Here is a 26,529-nt window from a genome sequence, read left to right on the forward strand (position 1 = left end):
GATAACTACTGGGCCTGGGAAAAGTGCCCAGCACTTTTCCTGGGTGCCTCAGAACTGTCTTGCTCTGAAATAGCTGGCTCAGACTGGCCCTGACTGCTTTAGAGCTGCTTTGGGTGTCCTGTAATGCCCTTTAGTTAACTGTAATACTAAAATCCCTGCCTAGTGGGAAATTATAATATCATTAACGTAGGATGGGATGTGTGACAGCATATGATGGTGGTACTACACCTGCATATGTTTCACTATGAATGAGCAAAGATACAATATAAAAACTTTGCATTATTCATTGGGAAGAGAGTTAAGGCAACACCATAGGGTGGGCAGATGCAGATTTTTCATGCAAGAAAGCTCCTGTGGAAGAAATTCCTGTATCACCCAGGAGCAAGTATCCTAGTAAGTAACCTTTAATAAACTCATCTAACTTGTCAAGCTGTCCTTGTGTAAGTCATTCTTTGGTTGCTTGGGTCCCTCTCAGTTTGGGAATGGTTTTTCTGTACCATCCTGGGATTTTCACGAAACACTTGGGTTTACAATATACATCTCTAACTTATTACAGTCTGCCTTAAAATAATATACCACTTCATATGTTATATAAAAACTACACAACAATATACTTCCATTTCCCTTTATTATCCTTTGTGCTATTGTTGTTGTCATACATTTTAGTTTTACATATGCTATAAACCCATAAAACATTCTGATTTTGTATGCTTTAAGTAGTAAATCTTTTATTTTTATTTATTTATTTATTTATTTATTTTTTGAGACAGAGTCTCACTCTGTCACCCTGGCTAGAGTGCCGTGGCGTCAGCCTAGCTCACAGCAACCTCAAACTCCTGGGCTCAAGCAATCCTTCTGCCTCCGCCTCCCGAGTAGCTGGGACCACAGGCATGTGCCACCATGCCTGGCTAATTTTTTTTCTATATATATTTTTAGCTGTCCAAATCATTTCTTTCTATTTTTAGTAGAGACGGGGTCTCGAACTCCTGACCTCAAGCAATCCTCTCGCCTCGGCCTCCCAGAGTGCTAGAATTACAGGTGTGAGCCACCACGCCCGGCCAATCTTTTATTTTTAAATAAGCTTTTTAGAATAAGTTTAGATTTTTAGAAAAGTTGCAAACATAGTACACAGATTCCTTATGTCCTTTATCCGATTTCCCCTAATGTTAACATCTTACACTGCTATAGTACATATGTCAAACTAAGAAATTAACATTAATACATTATTAATAAATCTATGTACTTTATTCAGGTTTCTACTTTTTCCAAACAGATAATTATCCTTTAAAAGATATAGCATTTGCCCACAGATTTACCACTTTTGGCACTCTTCATTTCATTGTATAGATTTAAATTTCCATCTTGGTATCATTTTCCTTCTACCTGAAGAACTTCCTTTAACATTAGTAGTGTAGATTTGCTGGCAATGAATGCCTTCAGCTCTTGTTTTTCTGAAAAGCCTTTACTTCATCTTCATTTCTGAGATATTTTCCTCACTGGATTAAGACTTCTAAGTTGACTTTTTCTTTCAGTACTTTAAAGATGTCTCTTCATCATTTTCTCATTTGCATAGTTCTGAAGAAAAGTCTACTATTGTCCTATTTCTGTTAGTAATGTCTCATTTTTCTTTGGCAACTTTGGCTTAGGAAGTGCTGTGTGTATTCTGCTTGAGTTTAATTAAGCTTGGACCTGTGGGCCTATAGTTCCCATCAAACTTAGAAAATTTTCAGCCATTGTTTCTTTGAACATATATTTTTTTCTGCCTCCACACACTCTCTTCTCCTTCTTAGACTCCAATTTAACTTTATTAAGCCAAATTACATTATTCAACATGTCACTGATGCTCCATTTATTTTTTCCAATTTTTTTCACTCTACACTTCATTTTTTTTTTTTTTTTTTTTTTTTTTTTTTTGTTGAGACAGAGTCTCACTTTGTTGCCCAGGCTAGAGTGAGTGCCGTGGCGTCAGCTTAGCTCACAGCAACCTCAGACTCCTCGGCTTAAGCGATCCTACTGCCTCAGCCTCCCGAGTAGCTGGGACTACAGGCATGCGCCACTATGCCCGGCTAATTTTTTTTTTTTCTATATAGATTTTTAGTTGTCCATATAATGTCGTTCTATTTTTAGTAGAGACGGGGTCTCGCTCAGGCTGGTCTCGAACTCCTGACCTTGAGCAATCCACCCGCCTCGGCCTCCCAGAGTGCTAGGATTACAGGCGTGAGCCACCGCGCCCGGCCTTACACTTCATTTTGGATATTTTTATTTCTATGTCTTCAACTTCACTGGTCCTTCCTTCTAATCCATCTAGTATATTTTTATTTCATATATTTTTCATATCTAGAAATTTCATCTTAATTTTTAAAAAATATCTTCTGTTTCTCTTAGCATGCTCATATTTTCTTCTATCTTCTTTGAACATACAAAATATAAAACATAAGATGTCTTAGCATCCTTGCCTGATAGTTCTAGCATCTTTGTCATTTCTGGTTTTGTTTTTGTTCATTGATTTTCCTCTGTATTAGAAATTATATTCTCTTCTTTGCATGGCTGCTAATTTTTGATTGGACACTAAACATTGTAAATGTTATATAAATTGTTACTGGATTTTGTTGTATTAATTTAAGTAGCATTTTATTTTGTTCTGAAGTACAGTTAGGATACTTGGAACCAGTTCATTCTTTTTTGTTGTTATAGCTAAACCAGGTCTCACTGTGTTGTCCAGGTTGGCCTTGAACTCCTGGCCTAAAGTGACCTTTTTGTCTCAGCCTCCCAAAGTGCTGAGATCACAGGTGTGAGCCACCATGCCCAGCTCAGTTCATTGTTTTGAGACTTACTTATAAGCTTTGTTAAGGCAGGTTCCATCATGCAATATTGTCACTATTTTGTCAGTCTTGTTTAATATGTATCCTTGCCCATGTTTTGTCCTCTGTGTGTGTTAGGAGGAAGGGAGCATTGGGGTATTTTAAAGCAAATTGTGTAGGGTGACTTATAACTTTGTGCCATTCGTATCTTTCTCAGCTATAAATTAGAGACACTCTGGATTAGATGCAATCTTATTAAATGCTTGAATAATCCCTTCTAGAATGGGGTCCAAGCTCAAGTCCAAAACTACAGGGCTGAAAAACAGCCTTCAGGGGCTTATGAAAGCCACCTCTGATCTGTGCCCAGGTACATATTTCTAAGGACAGAGTTCATAGCTTTAACCACATTCTCAAAAACATCCTGAGAATCACTAATTATTAAGAATCACTGCTTTACAACATTCTCAACAGGAAACTTTTCTGCAAACTGAACAGCTAGGTAAGTTTTACTGAACTGAATGAAACAATTCCAAAGTTAATTTTTTGGGAAACTGTATAATAAAGAATAATCTTCCAGTTAGATACTAAAATACATAATTATTAAAACAGTGTGATACTGATACAGGACCTGATAAACAGAAAACTGGAATACAGACTAGAGTATAAAAGCAGACCCTTGCTTGTTTGGCATATAATAAAGGTGAAATTTCATATCAGTGAGGAAAAGATAAACTAGTAAACAAATGGTATTAAGAACAACTTTTGAAAAAGTAACCACTTGAAAAAAGTTGAATCCCTATCTAATTTACAAAAATAGGTTCAAGGTATATTGAAAATCTATAAATGTTCTAGAAGAAAATATGGGAAACTATCTTACAATCCTAAAGTGGGGACGACCATCCCATGCAAGACTATAATACAAAGGTTACTAAAGGAAAAGTTTTAACAGCTCTTCCTACCTGCAACCTAAACATTTCTAAGGTAAAAAAAAAAAAACAAAAACTAAATATTAAAAATCTATGAGTATATTTCTAGCATATATATTATAGTATTAATATCTTTATATATAGTTTCTACATATAAGACCAAAAGCCTAAAAGAAAAAATGAAAAGGTACATGAAATTATTACTAATAGATTATACACACATAAAAAGATATCTTACTAGTAACCATTTGTAAGAGTGGCAAATATTTAAAAGGATGACGACATTTCTATGCCAGCTAAGATGGAGTAACTACTACTAAGTTTCCTACGATACACAACCACAAAACTGGACAAAGCACATGAGGCAACGGTCTCCAGCGGCAAAGGACAGACAGTAATTCTAAGCTCCCCACGGGTACAATTTTCAGCTCCAGTGCAATGAGCTGAAATGGTTCTGCTGAGCTTATTCAGGAAGTGTATGAAAGTTGAGGGTATCTGAAGTTCTTGGAATCAGTGGGGCAGGGCAGAGAAGAGGGAACAGTATATGGGGGACAGCACTGCAGTCTGTGTACAGGTCTTCAGCAAGTTCCTGCTTGAAGGTTTGGCTGCGTGTGTGTAGGGTGACACCACCCAAGGCTTACCTGAGAACACATAATGCAGAAGGAGAGGAGAAAAGAGATAATAAAGGTCAAGGAATGCTTAAAGATGTTGGAATTCTGGCCCAGTCAGACTGGAGATATGTTAACACCCTAGGCAGCCACCTGAGCCATCAGAAACATCAGGTGTCACATCAAGAATAAGGACTACAATTCAGAGTAATGCCTACACTAAACCAGCCCCAACAAAGACTTATCCAAACCCTGACAAAATCCATAGAAAAGACAGAGTTTAAGGATTGAGGACGTGAAGCCTTTTCTGGATCTCCTCCCAACAAATCATCAATTCATGCCCATACAAGTTCAAGATGATAAGACACTAACTGAACTGCCTACAAAAACCAAAAATCAATATTCTTTCAAGAAGGATAATAGAATCCAGAATCTCTATAATGTACCATCCATAATGTCTAGTATATAATAAAAATTACCAAAATAATGTCAACCACTATAAGGGGAAAAAAAAGCATTCAGTAGAAAACAATCTGGAGGGGACCCAGCTATCACAATAGTGAAGACTTTAAAGCACCTGCTATAAATATATTTAACATAAAAACATACGGTTTAATGAATAAACTTCAGGGAATCATAGAGAAGTGAAAACTGTAAAAAAAGATTCATATGGAAATGCTACAACAGTAACTGAAATAAAAATTCATTGAATGGGTTTAACAGCAGATTGAAAAAGGCAGAAGAATCAATAAATCTTAGAGATCACTAGAAGCAACAAATCAGTAAGGGTCAATAAGGGCAAATTAACTGCATACAAAGCAAAGACATTACGATAAAAGAATCAAAGCATATAAAAGCATTCAGTGATGATCTAAACAAATTTAAAATTCAGACTTGAAACAGTACTAAAGCATTCAATTTAATATGCAGTGCCTCAAAGTCTCCACCACTGAAGCATATCAATAATTACTTTTCTCAGTGAGTAAACCTACATATATTTTCTATCTAGGTATTTGCACAGAGGCACTGTGTTAAATTAAACTTCTACTTGTTTACTGAAAAAGAAATAATTTGCATCTAGTTGTCTTAGTCTGTTTTATGTTTCTATAACAGAATACCACAGACTGGGTAATTTATAATGAACAGAAATTTATTTGGCTCACAGTTATGAAGGCTGGGAAGTCCATGAACATGACACTGGTATCTGGTGATGGTCTTCATGCTTCATCATCCCATGGTGGAAGGTGAGAAGATAAGAGCAAAACAGGGCCAAACCCACTCTCAGGATAATGATATTAATCTGTTCATGAGGGCAGAACCCTCATGGCCTAATCCCCTCTTCATGGTCCCACCTCTTGATATTGTCACAATGGCAATCAAATTTCAACATGAGTTTTGGAATGGATATTCAAACCATATCACTCGTCATTATATTAGGTATAATCATATCCCTCTCCAAAAAGACATATCTAGGGGGCAATAAAACTGCATTCCTATTAAAAGCAGTGCCACAACAAAAGGTACCACATACCTAGCCTTCATCTGGTCTTCCAAAAATCCTTTAAAACTACATTACCCCCAAAGTAAACAACTTTTATACAAGATCAGAACATATGACATACAGAATTCACAATATATATCTACAATTTAACGAGCTTTTTCTTATAAAAAGCTCTCCTTTAAAAGCAAGTTCTGAGTGAAAGGAAATAATAATAATGTACTATTATTTTAGATTTTTCACACTAATTGAATGAAAAAAGGAAGCTACTTAAAAGCGGTCTCAAGAATGTTGCAGAAACATTAAAAATATAACACTTAAAAGAGAAAAACTGATATAATAGGAAGAAGAAAATTTTGGTGGCTGAAAGAAATAATGAATTCAGTTCCAATTTGCAGTTTTGGCTGTGTGCAAGGCATTTGTGCTAGGCACTAGTAATACAAAAGTCAGTTCAAAATATTTTCTGCCTAGCAAGAACTTTTAATGAGCAGGAAAGAATATTTTTGAATAGTAGCTTTCCAACTGGTAGGTAAAAAATTTTACCATAAAGAGTAAAATATGAGCTTTTTAACAGAGTTACAGAAAGAAAAGAAAAAAATTTAAAATTTTATGTCATCTCAAAAGAACCTGTCAAATTTCTAAATTAAAACTTTATAACTAGAATATAAAGAAAATAAAATACACATTTCCTGTCTATCAAAATGTAACTGAAGCAGTTTTTTTTTTAAACAGTATTTTCCTCAAAGAAATTTGACATCTATACTTTGTTAGACATAATAGCTTAGAGGTTTTCAAAATTTCCTACACCATGGACAGACTAATACTTTATAATGATTACTGTTCGTATAACAACAGTTGTTCTAGAAAGTATTAGTTATAAATGAAATATTAAGAAATAACATAGCAACTATTAGTTTAAATAAACAAAATTATATCTCTTTGGTCTTTTATTTTTTCATTAAAAGAAATTAACTTTTCTGTATGACTGTGTGACTACATTACTTCGGTTTCTTGCAAATTTTCAAAGACTTTTTACAATCCAATTGGCCTTTAAAATACAGCTAATATTTTACCAAAGGGAATTATTTTAGGTAAAAAGCAAAAAAACCCAAAAAAACAAAAACCTGAAATGAACTGTATATTAAGGCTAACTTTAGAATAATTTTTATCACATAAAGAAACAAATTTCACATTTAATTGGAAAAAACAAAACTAAGAAAGAGTTTAGAAAAAGTGGGAAGTGAATACACTTCATTTTAATGACATCAGAATCTATTTCATTGTACACTTAGGGATTAGCAGGCATGAAAATCAATGCCCAATTTAAAATGACATACAGCATATGTGAAAAAGCCAGTTTCTCCTGCCAGCAAATAGCCTAAATGTTAAGTAAACCAAAGGCTGGAAGGGATTAGTTGAAATGTCAAAAGACAACCTTTTACTTTTACCTGCTCATCCTTATAAACACATTCTCATCCCTCAGGCATGCTTTTCAAACAAATAGTTCCAGTGCAGCAGCAAAAGGCCCAAGGCAAGCTCTGTCATCTTGTAACTGTCAAAGAGATTAGTCTTTGATCTATTTGGGAGGTCATGCCCACATTCACATCAGCTATATAGTCTAACAACATTATACCTGTTGACCAATGCTTCTTTAATGCCTAATGAGACAGACATTTTATATTATGGAAGTTAACTGGGAATATTTTTTCTAAATTTTGACAGAAAGTAAACACCATAAACTGAGCTCAAGTGTGGTTTGGAAAGATGATCTTTTAGGCCAGTTAACATTACTTTTCAAATACATTTTACAAGCCTTTCCCAAAATAGAAAGCTATACTTAATTGTACTTTCTGGAAAGAGTTTAAAACACTTGCTCCTTATCCCTAGTAAATTAGTACATGTGTAATTTTGGAGGGGTGTGTGAACAGCAGGAAGAAGGCAAACTATTTTATCAATGATTGCAAACTGAAGGTCCATGTCTGTGTTTTGTTTGGCCCTTTCTGCAGCTTAAAGTAATTTGAATTTATTTGCCAACATCTAATACTTTGGCTATTTCACCACTGTCCTCAACTAACTCACTCATTTAAATGATCTGTTTAGGCTGGGCTGGGCACAGTGGCTCATGCCTGTAATCCTAGCACTTTGAGAGGCCAAGGCGGGAGGACTGCTTAAGTCCAAGAGTTCGAGACCAGCCTCGGCAACATAACAAGACCTCATCTTTACAAAAGAATTTAAAAATTAGCCTGGCATTGTGGCATATGCCTGTAGTCCCAGCTACTTGGGAGGCTAAAGCAGGAGGGTTGCTTGAGCCCAGGAGTTCGAGACTGCAGTGAGCTATGATCAAGCCACAGCACTACAGCCTGGGTGACAGAGGGAGACCCTGTTATAAATAAGTAAACAAATACATATACTGTTTAACTCATGTGGCTGCTTTAGTTTGCAACCCAGTGGTTCAGATGCTGCAATGATTCACAAAAATTTATCTTTTTATAATTGGATCATAGAGTTCACAGACACAGAAAAGCACCCTAAACATGATAGTTTTTAGACAAAAAAACGTATCTGCATAAAAATTTAACCTAACTGACATAAGTAGAAGATCCTGAATAGCAAAGACACTGGTACCTAAGATTGGGGTGGTACTTATAGAATTGTGTAAAAATACTCAATAGACACAGCATTCAAGCTTAAGTTGTATGATTTTGGATTCTCATTTTTACTATTACATTATAATATACTGGAGATCAAACAGTAAGTTCCTTAAGTTTTCCATGCCTTGGTTTTATTGGAAATAGTATAAGTAGTATACTACTTATAGCAGTAAGACAATATAAAATAACCCAAAGGCCTATACTGTTTATGTCAACAAGAAATTTAGGTCACAACTTGAACACTATTTTTTTTAACTTTTACTCAAACTCAACAGAGTTGACCTTAAATAGCTTTCTATGAGAGCAGCCTTTTATAAGTTTTATAAGTAGCTTCTGAAAAAATAAATGGTGTGATAAATATGAGGTGGAACTATAAATGCTCTACTTTACTACTACCTCATATGAAAGATGGTGGATTTTATCCCAATTCATGCAACTACGTATTATGGTTTCAGTAACAAATGCCTTCCTGAAAGCAATCAACACAAGCAGAATATGATTTTTCCTTGTATGTAAGCTTTTAGAAAAACGTTCAAACCTCCAAATAAGACTAGGAACAAATAATCAGCTAAACTAACTTAATTAAAAATATTAAGAAAACTTTGCTTCAGAAAAATAAACACATTTGTCTAGCAAACACTCAAGAAGAACAGTTTTATCTTTAGCCAAGGTACAGGGCCTAAAACCTAAACATTTATAGCAAACCAAATCTGGAAGACAGAGACTGTGCATTAGAGATATTTACTGCTCCGTATCATCATAGTGTAAACATTTCTATCAGGGTATCATAATATAAATTCCAATGGCTAGAGTTCTAAACTCAGCATAAAATCGTGTATGTGAAATAATTTAGCTAGATAAAAGGAATACAGCTGGTTTTATTTTATCTGGCATATTTTCAAGATTTCTGAAACACTGAGTTAACCAAATATAGTATATACATTTTTTTAAATGGGGAAAAGTGAGTTTCTGCCAAGAGTTAAGAACCCAGGCTCCCTTGTAAATTAAAAAAAAAAAAAAAAAGAAAGCACATTAGAAACGGTCTTCAATTGTTACTTACTTTCCCTGTTACATTAGGACCTGACCACAATAATCTATCAAGACATAGTAACAGCAATATAACTTATTTCACATATGCTTCAAGACTGCTTTGGATAAGATACTTTTTGTAGAGAAATCTATATTAAACTTTGTATCATAAATTGTCAGTGTTGAAAAAAATAGTCTGCAAATTTCAAATTTAAGAAATCAAACAAAATAATATTCCTCTCAAATCATGCATCTCCTGTTCTCAACATACTCAGTAACATTTAAACACTTCTGAATAAATGCTTTGACAATAACAATCAAAAACATCTTTGTCAGTCTCAGGTTTTTTTTTGTTTTAATTTGTCAAGATAATAGCACAGGACAAAAGTAAAAATTAATATTTTCCTATTAAAAAGCTAATACTCTAAGAAAATGCAAGAAATCTTAAAATGCTTATTCTGTGAAAAGCTAAATTTTTTTTGAAGAGTAATAGGCTTGTGACAATTTAGTTAGGCTACCCATGTTAAAATATTGCTCAGGTAAACCTGCAACTGCTTAAATTATCATCTCTAGAAGATGCCACCAATCATACAATAGTTTATTTTGAGGGAAGAAAGTATAATGGAAAAAGCTCATGGCTTGGAGTCAAGGCTTTGACACTTAGTTGTTTGACCGTGGCCAAGCCACAGTACCCCCATATAGCTTCCTTTCTCAACTTTCTCCTCCATAAAAAAAGGGAAATAGTTCCTGCCAAACTTACCCTACAGACTTGGCTGAAGAAATAAATGACAACGGGCATGAAACAGTAAAGCATCATGGGCTGGAAGGTCATAACTTAGCCCACATTTCTGAAACTCAATGTAGGTGTCAGTGGACTTTACATTCTGTCATAATGTATTGTTGCATATATGTGAAAAAAGCCATAGTACTATGCAAAGCCATATAGCTATTATCTTATAGTCTGTTCACCCCAAATCATTTTAACACCTGGACAAACTCTCACCAAAGGAGCTTTGACTATACTGTTCAATATACTGACACATTATTTTAGGTGACTTATAAAGTAAGTTTCTTTGTTTTATGGAGTGACTACTTTTTCATCAAGTATCAATGAAAATATGTACATTGGCGGGACACAGAGAGAACAGTGTTCAAACAGTTTTGAAACAAATCTTTTTCTAAATAACTTCTACAATTGATCTTAAAATTTCTGAGAGATTATAGCTAACATTAGCACTCTTTAATATCCTTCATAATACTTTTTGGTCACTTTGCAACCTATGAGCTGTTTTTGAAAGCAGAAGTATATAAAATATGCTAGTGGCATAATCTATGAGAATGAGTGCACAATTTGTCCCGTATTAGTCTAAATATTGTTTATTTCAAATATCTTACAATCTAGAGCTTTCTTTGTTAAAGTCACATATGAGAGCTCAGTAACTATGAATAAACCCTTTCTAGCAATAACAAGTAAAAAAAATGAAATATTATCTTATGTAAGAAAGCAGTGTGAGGCTATAAACAGAACTTTTATAAAAACAGAGGCTTTTAAGGAACGAGCCAATATTTAGACGCTTTGCTAAGGGTAATGAGTAATGCTGCATTCAGCAAGTGACAAAGACCTACTCCTATAAAACCCAAGAAAAAGGGAAGATCTCTCATGAAAGAAGCTTGTGGATGCCAGAAGATGTAAAACCAAGTACTATGGCCCTGGGGCAGTTATATAAAGGTTCAGTGGCAATGGTAGGCATAGAAAGTAAAAGTTAATCCCAGTGAGAGGAGACTTAGGCTCAGATTTTACAAGATTAAACACTAACATCTACAAATGAACATAAGTAAGAGAAAGTATACATATAAGCAAAAGATTATATGAGTATTGGAAAATTCTGAAAATATACTTAATATCGTAAAACTGTGTTACCTCCATAGTCCAACAAATGAAGTATAACAATTTTGCTATCTAAATTTTTATCATTACATAAAAATTATCTTTCAAACATAAGTATTTGTTTTAAAAATTACTTTCTATCTTTAAAATATTATTACCAGCAATATTTGATGCATAGCCTCTCAAATGTGAACAAGTATTAATAAATGTGGGAATAAGGTATATGAAAGCATAGTACTTCGAAAACTCAAACTTTATCTTAGAAAGCAATTAAGACATGATTTCAAGAAGTCAAAAAAAAAAAAAAAAAGATTTCCTCTTCTCTCGCTTCTCAAAAAACTACCCTCAAATTAAAAGACAAATAAGAAAGAGAAACATAGTTACCAACTTTAATTAAACTAACACACATCTAACCCCAAACCCCAATATGAACATGAAACACAGATTGACAAATAGTAAATGACTAAGCAGAAAAGACAAAGTTCAAACCAATGTACCCATAGAGCTACTGCTGGGAAATAAGCCAGTTTGGCTTGCAGAAGTCCAGAAAGTCTCAGGAAATGGAGTTATAAGGAAACTGTTGGACGATGTGTACCACAAAGATGAAACAGTAAAACAAGAAACAAGAGGAAGATCTGAGACCCAGGAAACTGGTAATACATCACAGAAGAGAGGCAAATCAAGTGATAGCAAAGGAAAATCTCAGCATATCAGCAGTTAGGTGGGCGTAAAGAGTGACTTAGTCCTGACTGAAGTAGATCACAAGGCTCCAGAAGTGATGTCTCCATGGGGAAAAAAAGGAACTGACATATTATCTGATAGGTGAGATAGAAAAATTGTATTGAGAGGCATTGCATACATCTATTGAAAGGTGACAAATTTTTTTAGATATTGTTTAAAGATTTTTTAAAAAGAAAACAAGGGACGGAGGAAAGGAAGGCATTATTTAACTCTAAAGTTCAAGACGGGAAGGAAATTATTTGATTACAGTGAATGGTATTTTCATAGTCACGATAACATAAATGATCATAGATTTAATAAAAAAAATTGCGATATAACTATATTGGGAGGATATAAAAAGGAAAAAGTAGCATAAGTGAGCTAAAAATCCTTATGTCAAACAGGAAGTTAATGTCTAAAACTGATTAAATAAAGATAAAACATGGAGGTAAATATCAGATCAAACAGCTAAAAGAAGTGAAAGTCGCTGCCTCTCAGAAGCAGGGGCTAGGAGTGTGGTGGAAGCCAAAAGACTGTTATTACAAGAAGCCATCTAATGTATTTAGTATATATTAGACTCTTAGTAAAAGCTTTATTGGACTTTTTTCAACATGACAAAACATAACTTAAAAATAAATGCAGATTGTTCATATTAATTCACAATATACATTTGTATGTCTTGCTATATAAAACAGTGGTGATTAACTGAGAGCAATTTTGCCTACTAGAAGATATTGGCAATGTCTGGAGGTATTTCTGGTTGTCGCAACTGGTGGCAGGGTGGTGGTGGGGTGTCTTGCTACTGGCAATTGGTGGGTAAAGGCTAGAGACTAGGCTAAACACCCTACAGGACACCCCTCATAACAAAGAATTATACTGTCCAAAATGTCAAGAGCACCAAATTTGAGAAACACAGCTATAAAGTAATTTTAAGCCACAAATCTGGTATACTTGATGTAGTAGGAAAATACACTATGAGTTATATTGCATAGTTTATTATACTCCTTGGCACACTGGGGTCATGTGTCCTATATAGTTAGAAAGCATAAAATGAACTCATTCCCAAAGTTTCAAACCTTTAATCTCAATAAAAAATGGGAAAGAGTTATGTTATAAACACTGAACAGTGATGTCTACTACAGTTTATGTTATCTGAGCTCTTAAACCATCATAGTTGCAAAATAAAAAAAAAAAAATCAAGTGACATGCTCACCTGAAGCCCATCAACTTGTCTGCAGTCTGTAGGCTTTAAGGGGATCTAAGTAAACTGATTAAAACCCACAATCAAAATTCTCCTCTGAAGGAAAACCGAAAAGTTATTTTCAGAAAAGTTAAAAAACAATTCCACTGATTCCCTTGAGTTGCTAATTATGCTCTGTGCCAACAGAAGTAGGTGTCAATAAACCTTACAAGTCCCCAGGGTGATAATTTCATTTTAAAGCCTTCAACCTAGTTTGAGAGCAAAACTAACACATGAAGGTCAACAAAGTTTCTATTCTCACCAAAAACAAGATGAACACAAGACAATAACTTCAGAATTGTTCAAAAATCAAAAACAAAGTTTTTATTTCTTTTATTAATTATCCAAAGAAACTTGTAGCAGTATTTTCAGGCCTGGCTTTTTTTCCTAAGGAAATAAAATGACATGAGTATTGGGGGACAAAGGCTATCAACCAGATTTGCTTAAAATTTTATGGTTTGAAATATATCCACTCTTGATCCCAAAACATCCCTTTACAAGGTATGGAGAATTTAAAAAATTAACTTCAGCAATTCATCCATGTGTTTTGTTTTATTTTTCAGAAAGGATGGAAACAAAGGGTTTTGTTATCTTATTTTTCACTACCCAAGGCAAATATATAAGTTGTCAACCTAGACAGCTGAGATTTGGATGAGGTTTTAATTTTGGAATTTCAAGATATACTTAGAAACTGCTTTTAATAATACTTTTGGCCAAACTATATTTTTTCTTTAAGCTAGAAAAAAGTGTTCTGAGGAGGAAAAAAAAAGGTTTAAGTAACTGAAGATATACTCATTCTTGACTTTTAGAGGTGACAGGATTTTTCTTCCGTATCTGTGATTCGGCCTAAGCATTTCCAAAAATTCCAACAGCAAATTGCTGGACTCCTAAATGTTAAAGAGTTCAGTATTATGGCACTTTAAGTTTATACACACAGCTATTTTCCCTTGAGTAACCACGTGTTATTATCGGGGCTAGATCCAGGTGGGTTTCTGTATCAGATGCTACACTATAACCAGAACTCCACTCTACTCTGACCTCAGGCTCTGTTCCTGGATCTGGTTTCCCATAGCTTAGAATAAAGTCTCAAATCCTGAAAATGGCATACAGAGTCCTAAGTGATTTGGCTCCTTAAAATACCTTTCGCAAGGCTCTATTCACATGCCATTCTCCCAAATCACCACCTCAGCTTCTTTCAATTCCTGGAAACTGCTATCCTCTTTCACACCTTAGAACATTAGCATATGCTCTTCTCTCTGTTGAGAATACTTGTATCCTTTCTGTTCACCTACGTAACTCCTAGCTTTCTTTCCCATGTCAGGTTAAATATCACTTCCTCAGGAAGCCTTTCTTGCTCCCCGAAGACCTGCTAAAATGTTCTCAGGGTTCCTGTGACTTTTTCTTACAGCCTTCATCACAACTGTGATTGTTTCTTCATTCCTTTAATATCACTATTCCTTACTAGACTATAAGCTACATGAGACAAGGGGCTATAATCTGTGTGGTATATCACTGTGTGCACAGAGTCTATTATAGTACTTGGTACTCTAGCCAGGTATCCAAAAAAATAGTTGTTTCATTATTCCTGATAGTCTTATAATCTGAATCTCAATGTAGACAGAATTCAAATCTCATCTCTCTGGCTCCTCCATCCCTTTTAGCTAAGTCAAAGTAAATTAATCTCTGGATAGGAGGTAAAAGGTGTTGCTCAGCTTCACTGTTCCTAAGCATCCGAGCTCCTAGTTTCTATTCCACCAAAACATCTTATTACGTGTTCCTGTCCTTTCCTAAATTATAGACATCACTATAGTAGAGACTGCATCTTGTTCATTTTTGCACCTACTGCATTTTGTACAAACTAGGCTCTTAGTAAAAGTTTGTTAAATGAATAAGTGAATGCTGAAATATTCAAGATCATTAACATAATTATGATAGAAAAGTATTCAAAAGGGATACATGGATCTACTCAGAAGGAATAGACAAATGTACTTTAAAGGTTTTTGTTTCTGCAATCAAGCTCGTCTTGATATACTACGGTCCACTGCATTCCTGCCCTCATTCATCTATCATGAATATTTAAACTGCTGTCCAAGCCACAAGAATAATAAAGAAACAACATCATTCTTAAAAAGAAAGAAATCTGTCGGATTTAAGAATTCTAATACTACCATCATCTGATTTTATTTTGACACCTGAAAGTACTGGTTTAACAGAGTTTAATGTGCACTCTATTTTATTAATGCTGTTACCCTTTGGGGAAAGCACCCTGTCTTTTCTGTGGTTTATAAAATGCCAACAATGCATGGAAGCCTATCAATTTATGTAAGTGTGGGTTTGTTATAAAGTCAGTAACTACTGTAACTAAAATAGATGCCTGTATTTTGTAATCATAAATGTAATTTTAAAAAATTGATTAAAATAATTAATTGGTACATTCAGAGCTAAGAGAAGTTTCCTAAACAAACAAACAAAAAAGAAGTCACAATAAAAGAATTGATTATATATGCCAATACTGAGACAGATATTCAGATCACTATCTGATTTTTAAATAGTCCAAATAAAATCTATTTTGGTAACTCAACACACTGTAAAAAAAATACACGAACTTAAAATTTATTTTATTAAATTATTCTCATCATTGTAAGACACTTCTTATAACGAACAGTACTATCAAATTTTATTAAACTAATTATAAAAATCTAACATACCACTTCAACATTTTTAAAGTATAAAAATTTTGAGCCACATGCCATGATTTTATAAAGTTTCCTCAGAGAAGTAAAGGAACAATACCCACGAGGGACAGTATTTCTACATACTACTAAATTATGCTAAGGAATACAAATAAAATGCAATTTTAAAATCTAAATATAGTACCTTATCATGTCTTACAAACTATGTCACCAATTTGAGATGTGAGTGCCTGAATTATAAAGTTGAATACTTTTGTAGTTGTAAGATCATAGTAATTGGCCAAAGGATTTGCTTTAGATATGCGGTTAAAAGACAGCCTTGTTATACTGTGACTTAATTGCATTAAAAGAAAACAACTTTTATTTTAGTTATACTTTTTCACTGACATCTAGTCATATAAAAGCCTTGGCTCACTCTCATGCCCCTCAAATACTTTGGTTTAGTGCACAGAAAGTTTTCTTTTTAACTATTATACGATTAAGTATGTCCTTATGAATGATCAGAAGCATCTGGGAAACATGGAAGTGAAAAAAAACCTCACTGGGAAAGTTAGTTTAATGTTTGCCCTTCAGAGTGGCCCATTATCAACATTTCATAGTGGGTTTCTTTATTTTCAGGTCCCTGAGGTATGTGCAATAAATTATGACTTGAACTAAACAAGTCACACTTGGCTCCAAAATGAAATTTTCCTACCTCTACTTTCTAGTCCCTAAGGTGGGAAGAGGAAATCCTGGTCACAGCCAAAAAAGTCATATTTTTGGCTCTAATATATATTTTCCTGCTTTTTAAAAAGCCAAACTTTGCTATTGAGACTGCAAAGTCTTATGTTAGTATTTTAAACTGTCTTTTAATTTTTACTTGCATAATCTTTCTCAAATTTAAGAAAAAAATTTAGTATCATAAAATTTAATGTCATTGCTTTCTTATTCCCATTCAAATCACTATTCTAACTCAGACAATATTAACTTTTTAAATGTGTATTCAAATGAAATAAAGATAATACAGAAATTAGTGGTTTCATTTCTATAAGATAGAATATTTAAAATTTTCATTTATAAATAAATTCTACTTATTCCAGCAGGACAGATGGATTATGAATATAAAAGAAAACCATAAAGTTCTAACTTAAGGTCCTGTAATTTGTAGCATAGTTTTAGTTTTGGAAGCGTCATATATGGAAATTATTTAGTTCATCATCTCCCTTTACAGAGATCAAGAGTATAGCAGACACACCCGAAGGTGACACACACAGTCATACCTTTATAATCCTCTCCCCTTGAGGGCAGAAACTGTGACGTGCTTTTAGCCAATACGATATGGCAAGGGTTGGGACAGTCACTCCCTTGATCAGGTTATATTATTAATATATGGCAAAGGTGGTGGGAAGTTACTTCTGCAATTTTATTTTATTTTTCAAATTAAAATTTTATTTTTATTTTCTTTCCATGACTTTATTAAGTTATATAAGACTCTGTCTAAGCTGACCAGAGCTGGCCTTGTAAAAGTAAACTACTATGTTGTGAGAGGGCCTGTAAGAAGGCTACATGGCAAGAAATTGTGGGTAGCTTGTACTCATTCCTGATGGATTAGGAAGAACCTTAGTCCCACAGCCACAAAGAACTGAATTCTGCCAACAACCTGAATGAACCTGGAAGAGGACTCCAAGCTCCAGATGAGAATATAGCCTGACCAGCACCTTGACTGCAGTCTTGTGGAACCCTGAGCAGAGGACCCAGTTAAGCCACGCCCAGACTCCTGACCCATGGAAACTGAGATAATAAATGTGTGTTGTTTTAAGCTTCTATTGGTTACACAGCAATAGAAGCCTAATATAAAGAATGATAGCCAGTATAACCAACTGTAAGATACTCCCTCCATTTATTATGTTCTACTATGTATTAAAGTGTAAGATGATACTGACTGAGCATTTCCTTCTATAACTCCTTTAATGATTCACAACTATAACACATTGTATCGCCTCCTTATGAGTCATATTAATGTTTGCTACCATCCTGTTCATTATTATCTAATAATTACTATCATTTCTGTGCCTTGAAGTCTCTAGGAACGGAGGGTGGTGGTGGTTTTTTAAAACAAACACCACAACGAAATACAGTTTTAATACCTTCTATTAAATTTCCAATCATTAATTAAAATATTTATTGAATACTATGTTCAATATTTTAATTACAGAGACACAAAGATGCTTAAGAAATTATCCCTATCCTCAAGGTACATCATCTAACATTATATAACTACTTATAAACACTAAATATGTCCCTTAGGAGTAATAAAGGACACTGGAAAGGTATCTATGTACATGAGTATTATCATACTTTTGAACTGTAACTCCTCTTTTTTCCCTATGCCTTAAAAGGCAAATGCATAAAGCCATAGTTATAAATTATGTTAATGGCACATAATAAATAAAGATGCAATCTGTGACAATAACAATATAAAAGGGGAGGAACAGAGATTAAGATGATAGTTATAATCCCCAATGTAAACACTAACAAAATAACTAAAACATATACACAAAAGGAAAGTCGAGGAGAACCAAAATAGTATACTATACTACAAAGCAGCTAAATACAAAAAAGGCAATAATGAAGGAATTGAGGAACAAAAAGCATATGACTCACAGAAAACAAACAGCTAAATTAAATGTCAGAAGTCAGTCCTTCCCTATCAGTAATTACTTTAAATGTAAAAGGCTTAAACTCTCCAACTGAAGGGCAGAGATTGGCAGAATGGATTTCAAAACACTTGATCCAACTACATGTTGTTAACAAAAGACTCATTTTAGATACAAGGAAGTTGGACCCCTACTTTACACCATATGAAAAAATTTACTCAAAATAGATCAAATACCTAACTTAAAGAGTTAAAACTTACAAAACTCTTCAAAGAAAACATTAAGGGCAAATTTGCATGACCTTAGATTTGCCAGTGGTTTCCTAAAAAATGCCAAAAGCACAGGCAACACACAAAAAAGTAAATTGGACTTTCTTAAAATTTGCAACTTTTATATTTTTTTAATATCCTATAGAGGTGTAGAAACAAATATTTTCAACTTGTTTAACCATTTAAAAATATTTTAAGAGCTGGTCCAAGTGCAGTGGTGTTTACAACTATTAATAACTGATCACAATCAGAGTCCTTTGTTCCTCCCTCCATTTCCACTGCTTCATTTGACTAGCCAAAATAAATAAATACATAAATTGGCAGGGCGCAGTGGCTCATGCCTGTAATCCTAGCACTCTGGGAGGCCGAGGCAGGAGGATTGCCCAAGGTCAGGAGTTGGAGACCAGCCTGAGCAAGAGCAAGACCCCATCTCTACTAAAAATAGAAATTACCTGGACAACTAAATATATATAGAAAAAATTAGCCAGACATGGTGGCACATGCCTGTAGTCCCAGTTACTTGGGAGGCTGAGGCAGAAGGATTACTTAAGCCCAGGAAGTTTGAGGTCGCTGTGAGTTAGGCTGACGCCACGGCACTCTAGCCTGGGCAAGAGAGCGAGACTCTGTCTCATACATACATAAATAAATAAACACATAAATTTAAAAATATTTTAAGAATCCATTATGATGGTCTGATTTATTTCATGTATTTCAGGTATTGACTGCTATATTGTGGACATTTCCAAATGATAAATGGCCTTTTTAATCATTATAAAAACTACATGCCTACACTCCTAAAACTTATACACATTAGTCTTATGGATAGCTAACAAACATGCTTTAGCTATGAATAAAATACCAGGGCTGGGGACTCCTTTTTGAAGTCACAATTCCAAGCCCTTTGCCATGTGTGGCGGGAAATATCCCCTTTCCCTCCAACCTTTGACTTTGGGATTATGCATGTGACATGCTTTGGGCAAGAGGAGAGTAGCAGATGTGATGCAAATAGGTATTTGAAAAGTGCTTACACAGTCAAACTTGCCTTCTTGAACTTCTGCCACTGCAATAACATGTCTTGACTAGTCTGTTGGTCCATGGAGGATGAGAAACAGGTAGGGCAAAGCTGATCCAGCTGAACCCAACATAGATCAGCTAACCATTGCAGGGTGACTGAGCCCAGCTGAAATCAACAGAGCTGCCCAACCAAGTCCAACCCTAGATCATCTGCCACCCTGCCACTCCACAGATGTGTGACCTGTAATAAATGATTGTTGTTTTAAGTCACTGAGTTTTGGAGTTGTTACACAGGAAGAACTGATCCAGACATATGGTAACAAGAAACACATTTTCCTTACATCTGGTACTGCTAGTAAAGAATTTCCCTGTTTTTCTACCCGTTTTCCCTGCAGTTTGGACTACTGCTGGATCAATCCTTCTTGACCGTTTCAGGAACTACTAGGGAAAGCCCTTTAGGACCACCTTTCTCCCCTTTACCCAGAACTCATCGATGCTCCTGTTATTCTGTTGTTGCATGCACTTGAACCACTGGGATTCAGATAAGCAGAACTGTGACAGACAGGATCATGACTAAGAAACATCAGAGCAGGCCACCAGGTGTCTTTTTTGTATGAAAGACTGAGATGTTGCCTAGGAAGAATTTTATCCTGAAGAAAAAAGCATTAAAAACACAAGACTGGTATAAGAACCATGCCCAGAATCACAGTTGTTAAGGTGAAGGTGGAAAAAAATAGAAGGTAAATGTAATTTTCTCAACAAATTTTTTTTTAATTTTAAGAATTTTTAGAAAAATAACAAAGGATAACAAAAAAATCCCTATATTCTCATATTTTTTTATTAAAAATTATGGAAAAAGTTAAAGTCCCTTTTGATAACTACTCCCAATATCATTCCTTTCTCCCGTCCTCAGATATAATCAGTGTTATGAGTTTGATATGAATCCTTTCAGGCCTTGCTACTCTGTAAATGTATTATTTAATACAATCTAGTATTATCCATAGTTTATCTTCTTTTCCAGATCTCAAGAAGTCATGTAGGCCCAAGAAAGAGAGGATACAGGAAAAAAATGAAAGAACAAGTTTTAGGGGAAAAAAAATTGTATTTAAGATGTTGGGGACAGGCATGGTGACCCATGCCTGTAATCCTAGCACTTTGGGAGGCCAAGGTGGGAGGACTGCATAAGGCCAGGAGTTCAAGAACAGCCTGAACAAGAGTGAGACCCCTGTCTCTACAAAACATAAAAAAATTAGCCAGGTGTGGTGACACACACCTGTAGTCCTTGCTTGAGCCCAGGACTTTGAGGTTGCAGTGAGCTATGACAATGCCACTGTACTCTATCCTGGGTGACAGAGCAAGACCCTATCTCAAAAAAAACAAACAAACAAAAGTTTGGAAGAACATGTGCTACAAAAAAGGGAAAGGGATTCTTTCTATTTTAACAAACCAGCATTAATGCAATCATGTAAAGCCAGGGTAAAATTATAAGAGAAAAGGAGACAATACCACTGCCAACAGTAGCACCCAGCTTCAGTGGAATGCACCACTAAGGCTGTTGATGGTGAATACAATAGTTTTCTTGAGTATATGTCAACTGTTTCATCAGTAGTAGTAGTCAAGACAACATCAACCATTTTAGGATAGGAGACACGGCCTTCAGTATGGCCATCAGTGCTCCCAATGGGAGCACTGGTACTGGAGAAAGGTCGTGGAAGCCACCAAAGTCAATGGAGGTTGAAAGAATTAGATTATGAATTATCGGGTGAGACACCCCCTGTGGACTTTCACAAATTGTGAGGAGGTCGAGAAGTTATGGGAAGAGTAAGGGCTAACAAGAAAAATACTGTTTATTACTATTAATGTTCCTCAAAGACTGCTATGGCCTAGAGAAATGCAAGTAAAATTATATAATTCACAGTGCTTAGTAAAGTATTAATAAAGAGGATAACTACTCTACTAAAGAACTCCTGCTTTAGTATGAGACCTTAAGTACCCTGAGTGGAGGGATATGGATCATACTCTATGAGTGAGCCTTAGTGTCCAGAAAACCTCAAGTTTTGGTCTCAGATTGCTAACACCTTTAAGGAAGGTATAAAAAATCCTCCCTGATGAAAGAACTACACCTCAGGCTTCAAATTATTACTATGGTTTTTCAAATATATTGTTTAGAAAATAATCAGTGATAATGAAACAAAACTGTTTCTGGCTAAGATTGAGTAACAAGTTTGGAAATATTTCTTCCATTTTAAGTAACTGTGTAACTGGGCAAAACTGCTTTCAGGGAATAGACACCAGACAGCACAAGACTACAATTCTGGAGATAAGGGGAATTCATTAGGTGAACTTCATTATTCCTAGCTCTCTGCTTGCATATAATTTCCTGACCACAGTATAGAGCATTTAAATACAAGCAAAGTACAATGGTCCTGCTGAGCTGAGGTGGAAGGGATCAGAATTTGGAGCAGCTAAAAATCACAAAATCTGCAAAGCAGGGCACTGGAAAGAAGGGAGCTAGAGAGATAGAGGGCCCTAAACTTCCCTGGGGGGACCTATGAGTCTGGTTAAGAGCTCGACTAAACACAAATTGATGGGCTCCACCTCCAGAGATTCTGATTCAGTAGGGCTGGTTGAGCCTGAAAGTGTGTATTTCTCTATCAAGTTCCCGGGTGATACCAATGCCCCTGACCCAGTACTACATGAAAAATCACTCTTGTTGACTGAAAGACTGTGTAAGTTGAAAATAAACCTATATCTACCAAACCTTTCTCACTCATTCAGGATCGCCAAAGATTTAAAATACAACGTCTGAGGATATAAGAAAAACATGTACCTTGATGCTGATGGCTTCTGACTGATCAGGGTGGTGGTTGCTAAAGGTTGGGGTGGCTGTGGCAATTTGTTAAAATAAGACAACAGTGAAGTTTGCCACATCAACTGGCTCTTCCTTTTATGAAAGATTTCTCTGTAGCATGCAATGCTTTTTCATGGCATTTTACATACAGTAGAACTTTTTTCAAAATTGGCATCAAGCCTCTCAAACCCTGCTGCTGCTTTATCAACTAAGTTTATGGAATATTCTAAATCCTTTGTTGTCATTTCAACAATGTTCACAGCATCTTCACCAAGAGTAGTTTCCATCCCAAGAAACCACTTTCTGCGCTCATTCTTAAGGAGGAATTCCTCATCTGTTCAAGTTTTATCATGAGATTGCAGCAATTCAGTCACATCTTCAGTCTCAATTTCTAGGTCTTTTGCTATTCCCATCGTATCTGCAGTTACTTCCTCCACTTAAGTCTTGAAACCCTCAAAAGTCATCCATGAGAGCTGGAATCAACTTCTTCCAAACTCCTATTAATGTTGATGTTTTGACCTCCTTCCAAGAATCATGAATGATCTAAATAGCACCTAGAATGGTGAATCCTTTCCAGAAGGTTTTTAATTTACTTTGTCCAGATCCATCAGAGAAATCACTATCTATGGCAGCCTTACTAAATGTATTTCTTAAATAATACGACTTGAAAGCCAAAATTACTTCCTGATCCTTGGACTGCAGAACGGATATTGTTTCAGCAGGCATGAAAACAACATTACTCTCCTTGTATATCTCCATCAGAGCTCTTGGGTGACTAGGTGCATTGCCAATGACCAGTAATATTTTGAAGGGAATCTTTTTTTCTGAGCAGTAGGTTTCAATAGTAGGCTTAAAATATTGAGTAAACCATGATATAAGCAGATGTGCTGTCATTCAGGCTTAGTTTTTCCATCTATAGAGCACAGGCCAAACAGATTCAGCATAATTCTTAAGGGCCCGTGGATTTGCAGAATGCTAAATGAGCACTGGCTTCAACTTAAAGTCACGAGCTGCATTAGTCTCTAACAGGAGAGCCACCCTTTCCTTTGAAGCTTTGAAGTGAGGCATTACTTCTCTCTAGCTATGAAAGTCCTAGATGGCACCTTCTTCCAATAGAAGGCTGTTTCATCTACACTGAAAATCTATTGTTTAGTGTCACCACCTTAATCAATTATCATAGCTAGATCTTTTGGACAACTTCCTGCAGCTTCTCTCCATCAGCACGTGCTGCTTCACCTTACACTTTTATGTTACGGAGATGGCTTGAAAGAAGCCTCATGAACCAACCTCTGCTAGCGTCCAACTTTTTTTCTGCAACTTCCTCGTCTCTCCAGCCTTCACAGAATTGAAGAGAGTTAGGGCTTTGCTCTGGATTAGTCTTTCATTTAAGGGAATGTTGTGGCTGGTTTGAGCTATCCAGACCACTACAACTTCCTCCAAATGCGCAAGAAGGCTGTTTGGCTTTCTTATCACTCATGAATCCACTGAAGCAGCATTTTTAATTTCCTTCAAGAACTTTTTCTTTGTATTCACAACTTGGCTGTTGGGTGCAAGAGGTCTAGCTTTTGGCCTATCTTGGCTTTCAATATATCTTCCTCCCTAAGTTGAATCATTTCTAGCTTTTGATTTAAAGTGAGAGACATGTAACTGTACCTTTCACTCAAACACTTAGTATTAATTTGTCTAATTTCAATACTGTTGAGTCTCAGGGAATACGGAAGCCCGAGGAGAGAAAGAGAGACAGTGGAATGGCTGGTTGGTGGATCAGTCAGAACACACACAATAGTTATCAATTAAGTTTGCCTTCTTACATGGGCACAGCTCAATGTACCCCAAAACAATTAAAATGGTAATATCAAAGAGTACTAATCATATATCAAACAGATATAATAATGAGAAAGTTTGAAATATGGTGAGAATTAGCAAAATGTGACAAAGAGACACAAAGTGAGCACATACTATTGGAAAACTGGTGTCAACAGACATGCTTAATGCAGGGTTGCTACACACCTTCAATTTGTAAAAACATAAAATAATGCAAAGTGCAGTAAAATAAGGTATGCCTATAATTAACTTCACACTAAACCAATGACTCCTATGCTGATAAAACTTCTTACGGCTTTGATGGCCTACCTGTAGATCTTTCACATTTGGAAAAGGAATTCCTATTGTTATGACAGCACGAGCATTGTCATCTGAGAAATCCAGACCCTCACTCACTTTACCACGACAAACTGCTACCAGGAGGGCTCCATCTTAAGCGAGAGAAAATAGACATTTTAAAAAGCACATTCAAAATCCTCAGAAAATGCTTATTCTTGTCATTTTGAAAAGATGTGATTATTAAGTATAGTAGTAATTTTTAAAATAATCAAAATAAAACACAATTAGGAGATAAAGTTTTAAAAGTTCAATGTCTTTAAGTAAATAAGGGGAACAAAATTATATTTATGTGCAATAGGGTAACAAACCAATTTACAAACTCTTCATCTCACAGATAACTTAAACAGTAAAACCACATTAGAATAGCAACTTGCATATGAAATGAGCAATTATGAATAGTGTTACTATATAAAAATTGAAATTTCAATCATTACCTTTATCACCAGAAAGTAAAATTCTCAGAACAATTTAAATAACTCTAATTTGTAAAGTATATCATATTGAATCAATATTATATTGAAAAGTACTTAAAATACATACAGAATACTATATATATTCTTATCAATTATGTTATATTATCTTTACTGTTGCATTGTTCATAAATTATTAGTCCTTTACATCAAATTCTTTATAGACATTCTCTAACCTAGAAATTGAATCTTCAGTTATGTTTTGAAAACTCCAGTTTACCTTATATAGTAGAATATAAGCACAAAGTATATTATTTGCATCAAAATGTAGGTCTCATTTGGCTAGAAGATATTTATATATATATCCTAGGTGCCTTCTTGCACAAAATATTTCATTAGTACGAGAAAGGCTATAGGATAATATATAAAGGTATGCTGTTCCTTGAAGTTGAATCAGCACATCCAAGTGAAAATACTCATACGAGGACAACTCCAAATAAGAGAATTTCTTTACATAATTTACATTCTTTTCACCCAGGATTATGAAATATAATTTTTCTTTTAAGTATAATTCATTTAAAAAGATAGTAATAAATGAAATTCTAACAGCACCAACTTCTTACTTTATTAATAAAAAATATTTTTCACTGACCATGAAATAATTTCCAATTACCTTTCTCTCCTTTATGTTGGATTGCATCATAGTATAACTGCAGTAACTCATCAAAATCAGTTTTTTCTCCTCCCTGTGGTTCTACAACGACTGTCTTCACCAACTCCAGATTATGCCACAAACCAGTGGAGAGCCAACGTTCTTTTAATTTTTCTAATAACTAAAATGAGGAGAGAAAAAAATCAATTTTTTGTGTGTCCAGCTAAAAAAACCTACCTTTGTTGGTTTAAAGCCAACAATGTAACAAAGGTAAGCATATTAACCCTTCCATGTCTTTCCTCATCTGTAAAATGAAGAAAACACTATCTTAATACAGGTGTTATTAGATTTATTAACAGATTTAGAGAGGTTTGAATGGTACTGGCACATAGAAAGAGCTTAATAGGCACATAGACCCACCGTTTGAAAATTTGATCATCATTAATAACCTAGATCAAATAAACATATAAATAGAGACTC

The 26,529-nt window shown here is 35.0% G+C and overlaps 1 protein-coding gene across 1 annotated transcript in view; it reads right to left on the reverse strand.

Annotated features, from left to right (window-relative positions):
* Nucleotides 1-26,529, reverse strand: part of BRIP1 (BRCA1 interacting DNA helicase 1) — a 144,005-nt gene that overhangs the window by 24,098 nt on the left and 93,378 nt on the right. The window contains exons 14-15 of the mRNA XM_069481082.1: nucleotides 26,071-26,230; nucleotides 24,958-25,079 (exon numbers count right to left, since the gene is read on the reverse strand). Coding sequence (XP_069337183.1) covers nucleotides 24,958-25,079; nucleotides 26,071-26,230 — 282 coding nt within the window. The remainder of the gene's footprint in view (nucleotides 1-24,957; nucleotides 25,080-26,070; nucleotides 26,231-26,529) is intronic.

This window comes from Eulemur rufifrons, chromosome 9 (genome assembly GCF_041146395.1).
Source record: "Eulemur rufifrons isolate Redbay chromosome 9, OSU_ERuf_1, whole genome shotgun sequence".
NCBI classification, from domain to species: domain Eukaryota; kingdom Metazoa; phylum Chordata; class Mammalia; order Primates; family Lemuridae; genus Eulemur; species Eulemur rufifrons.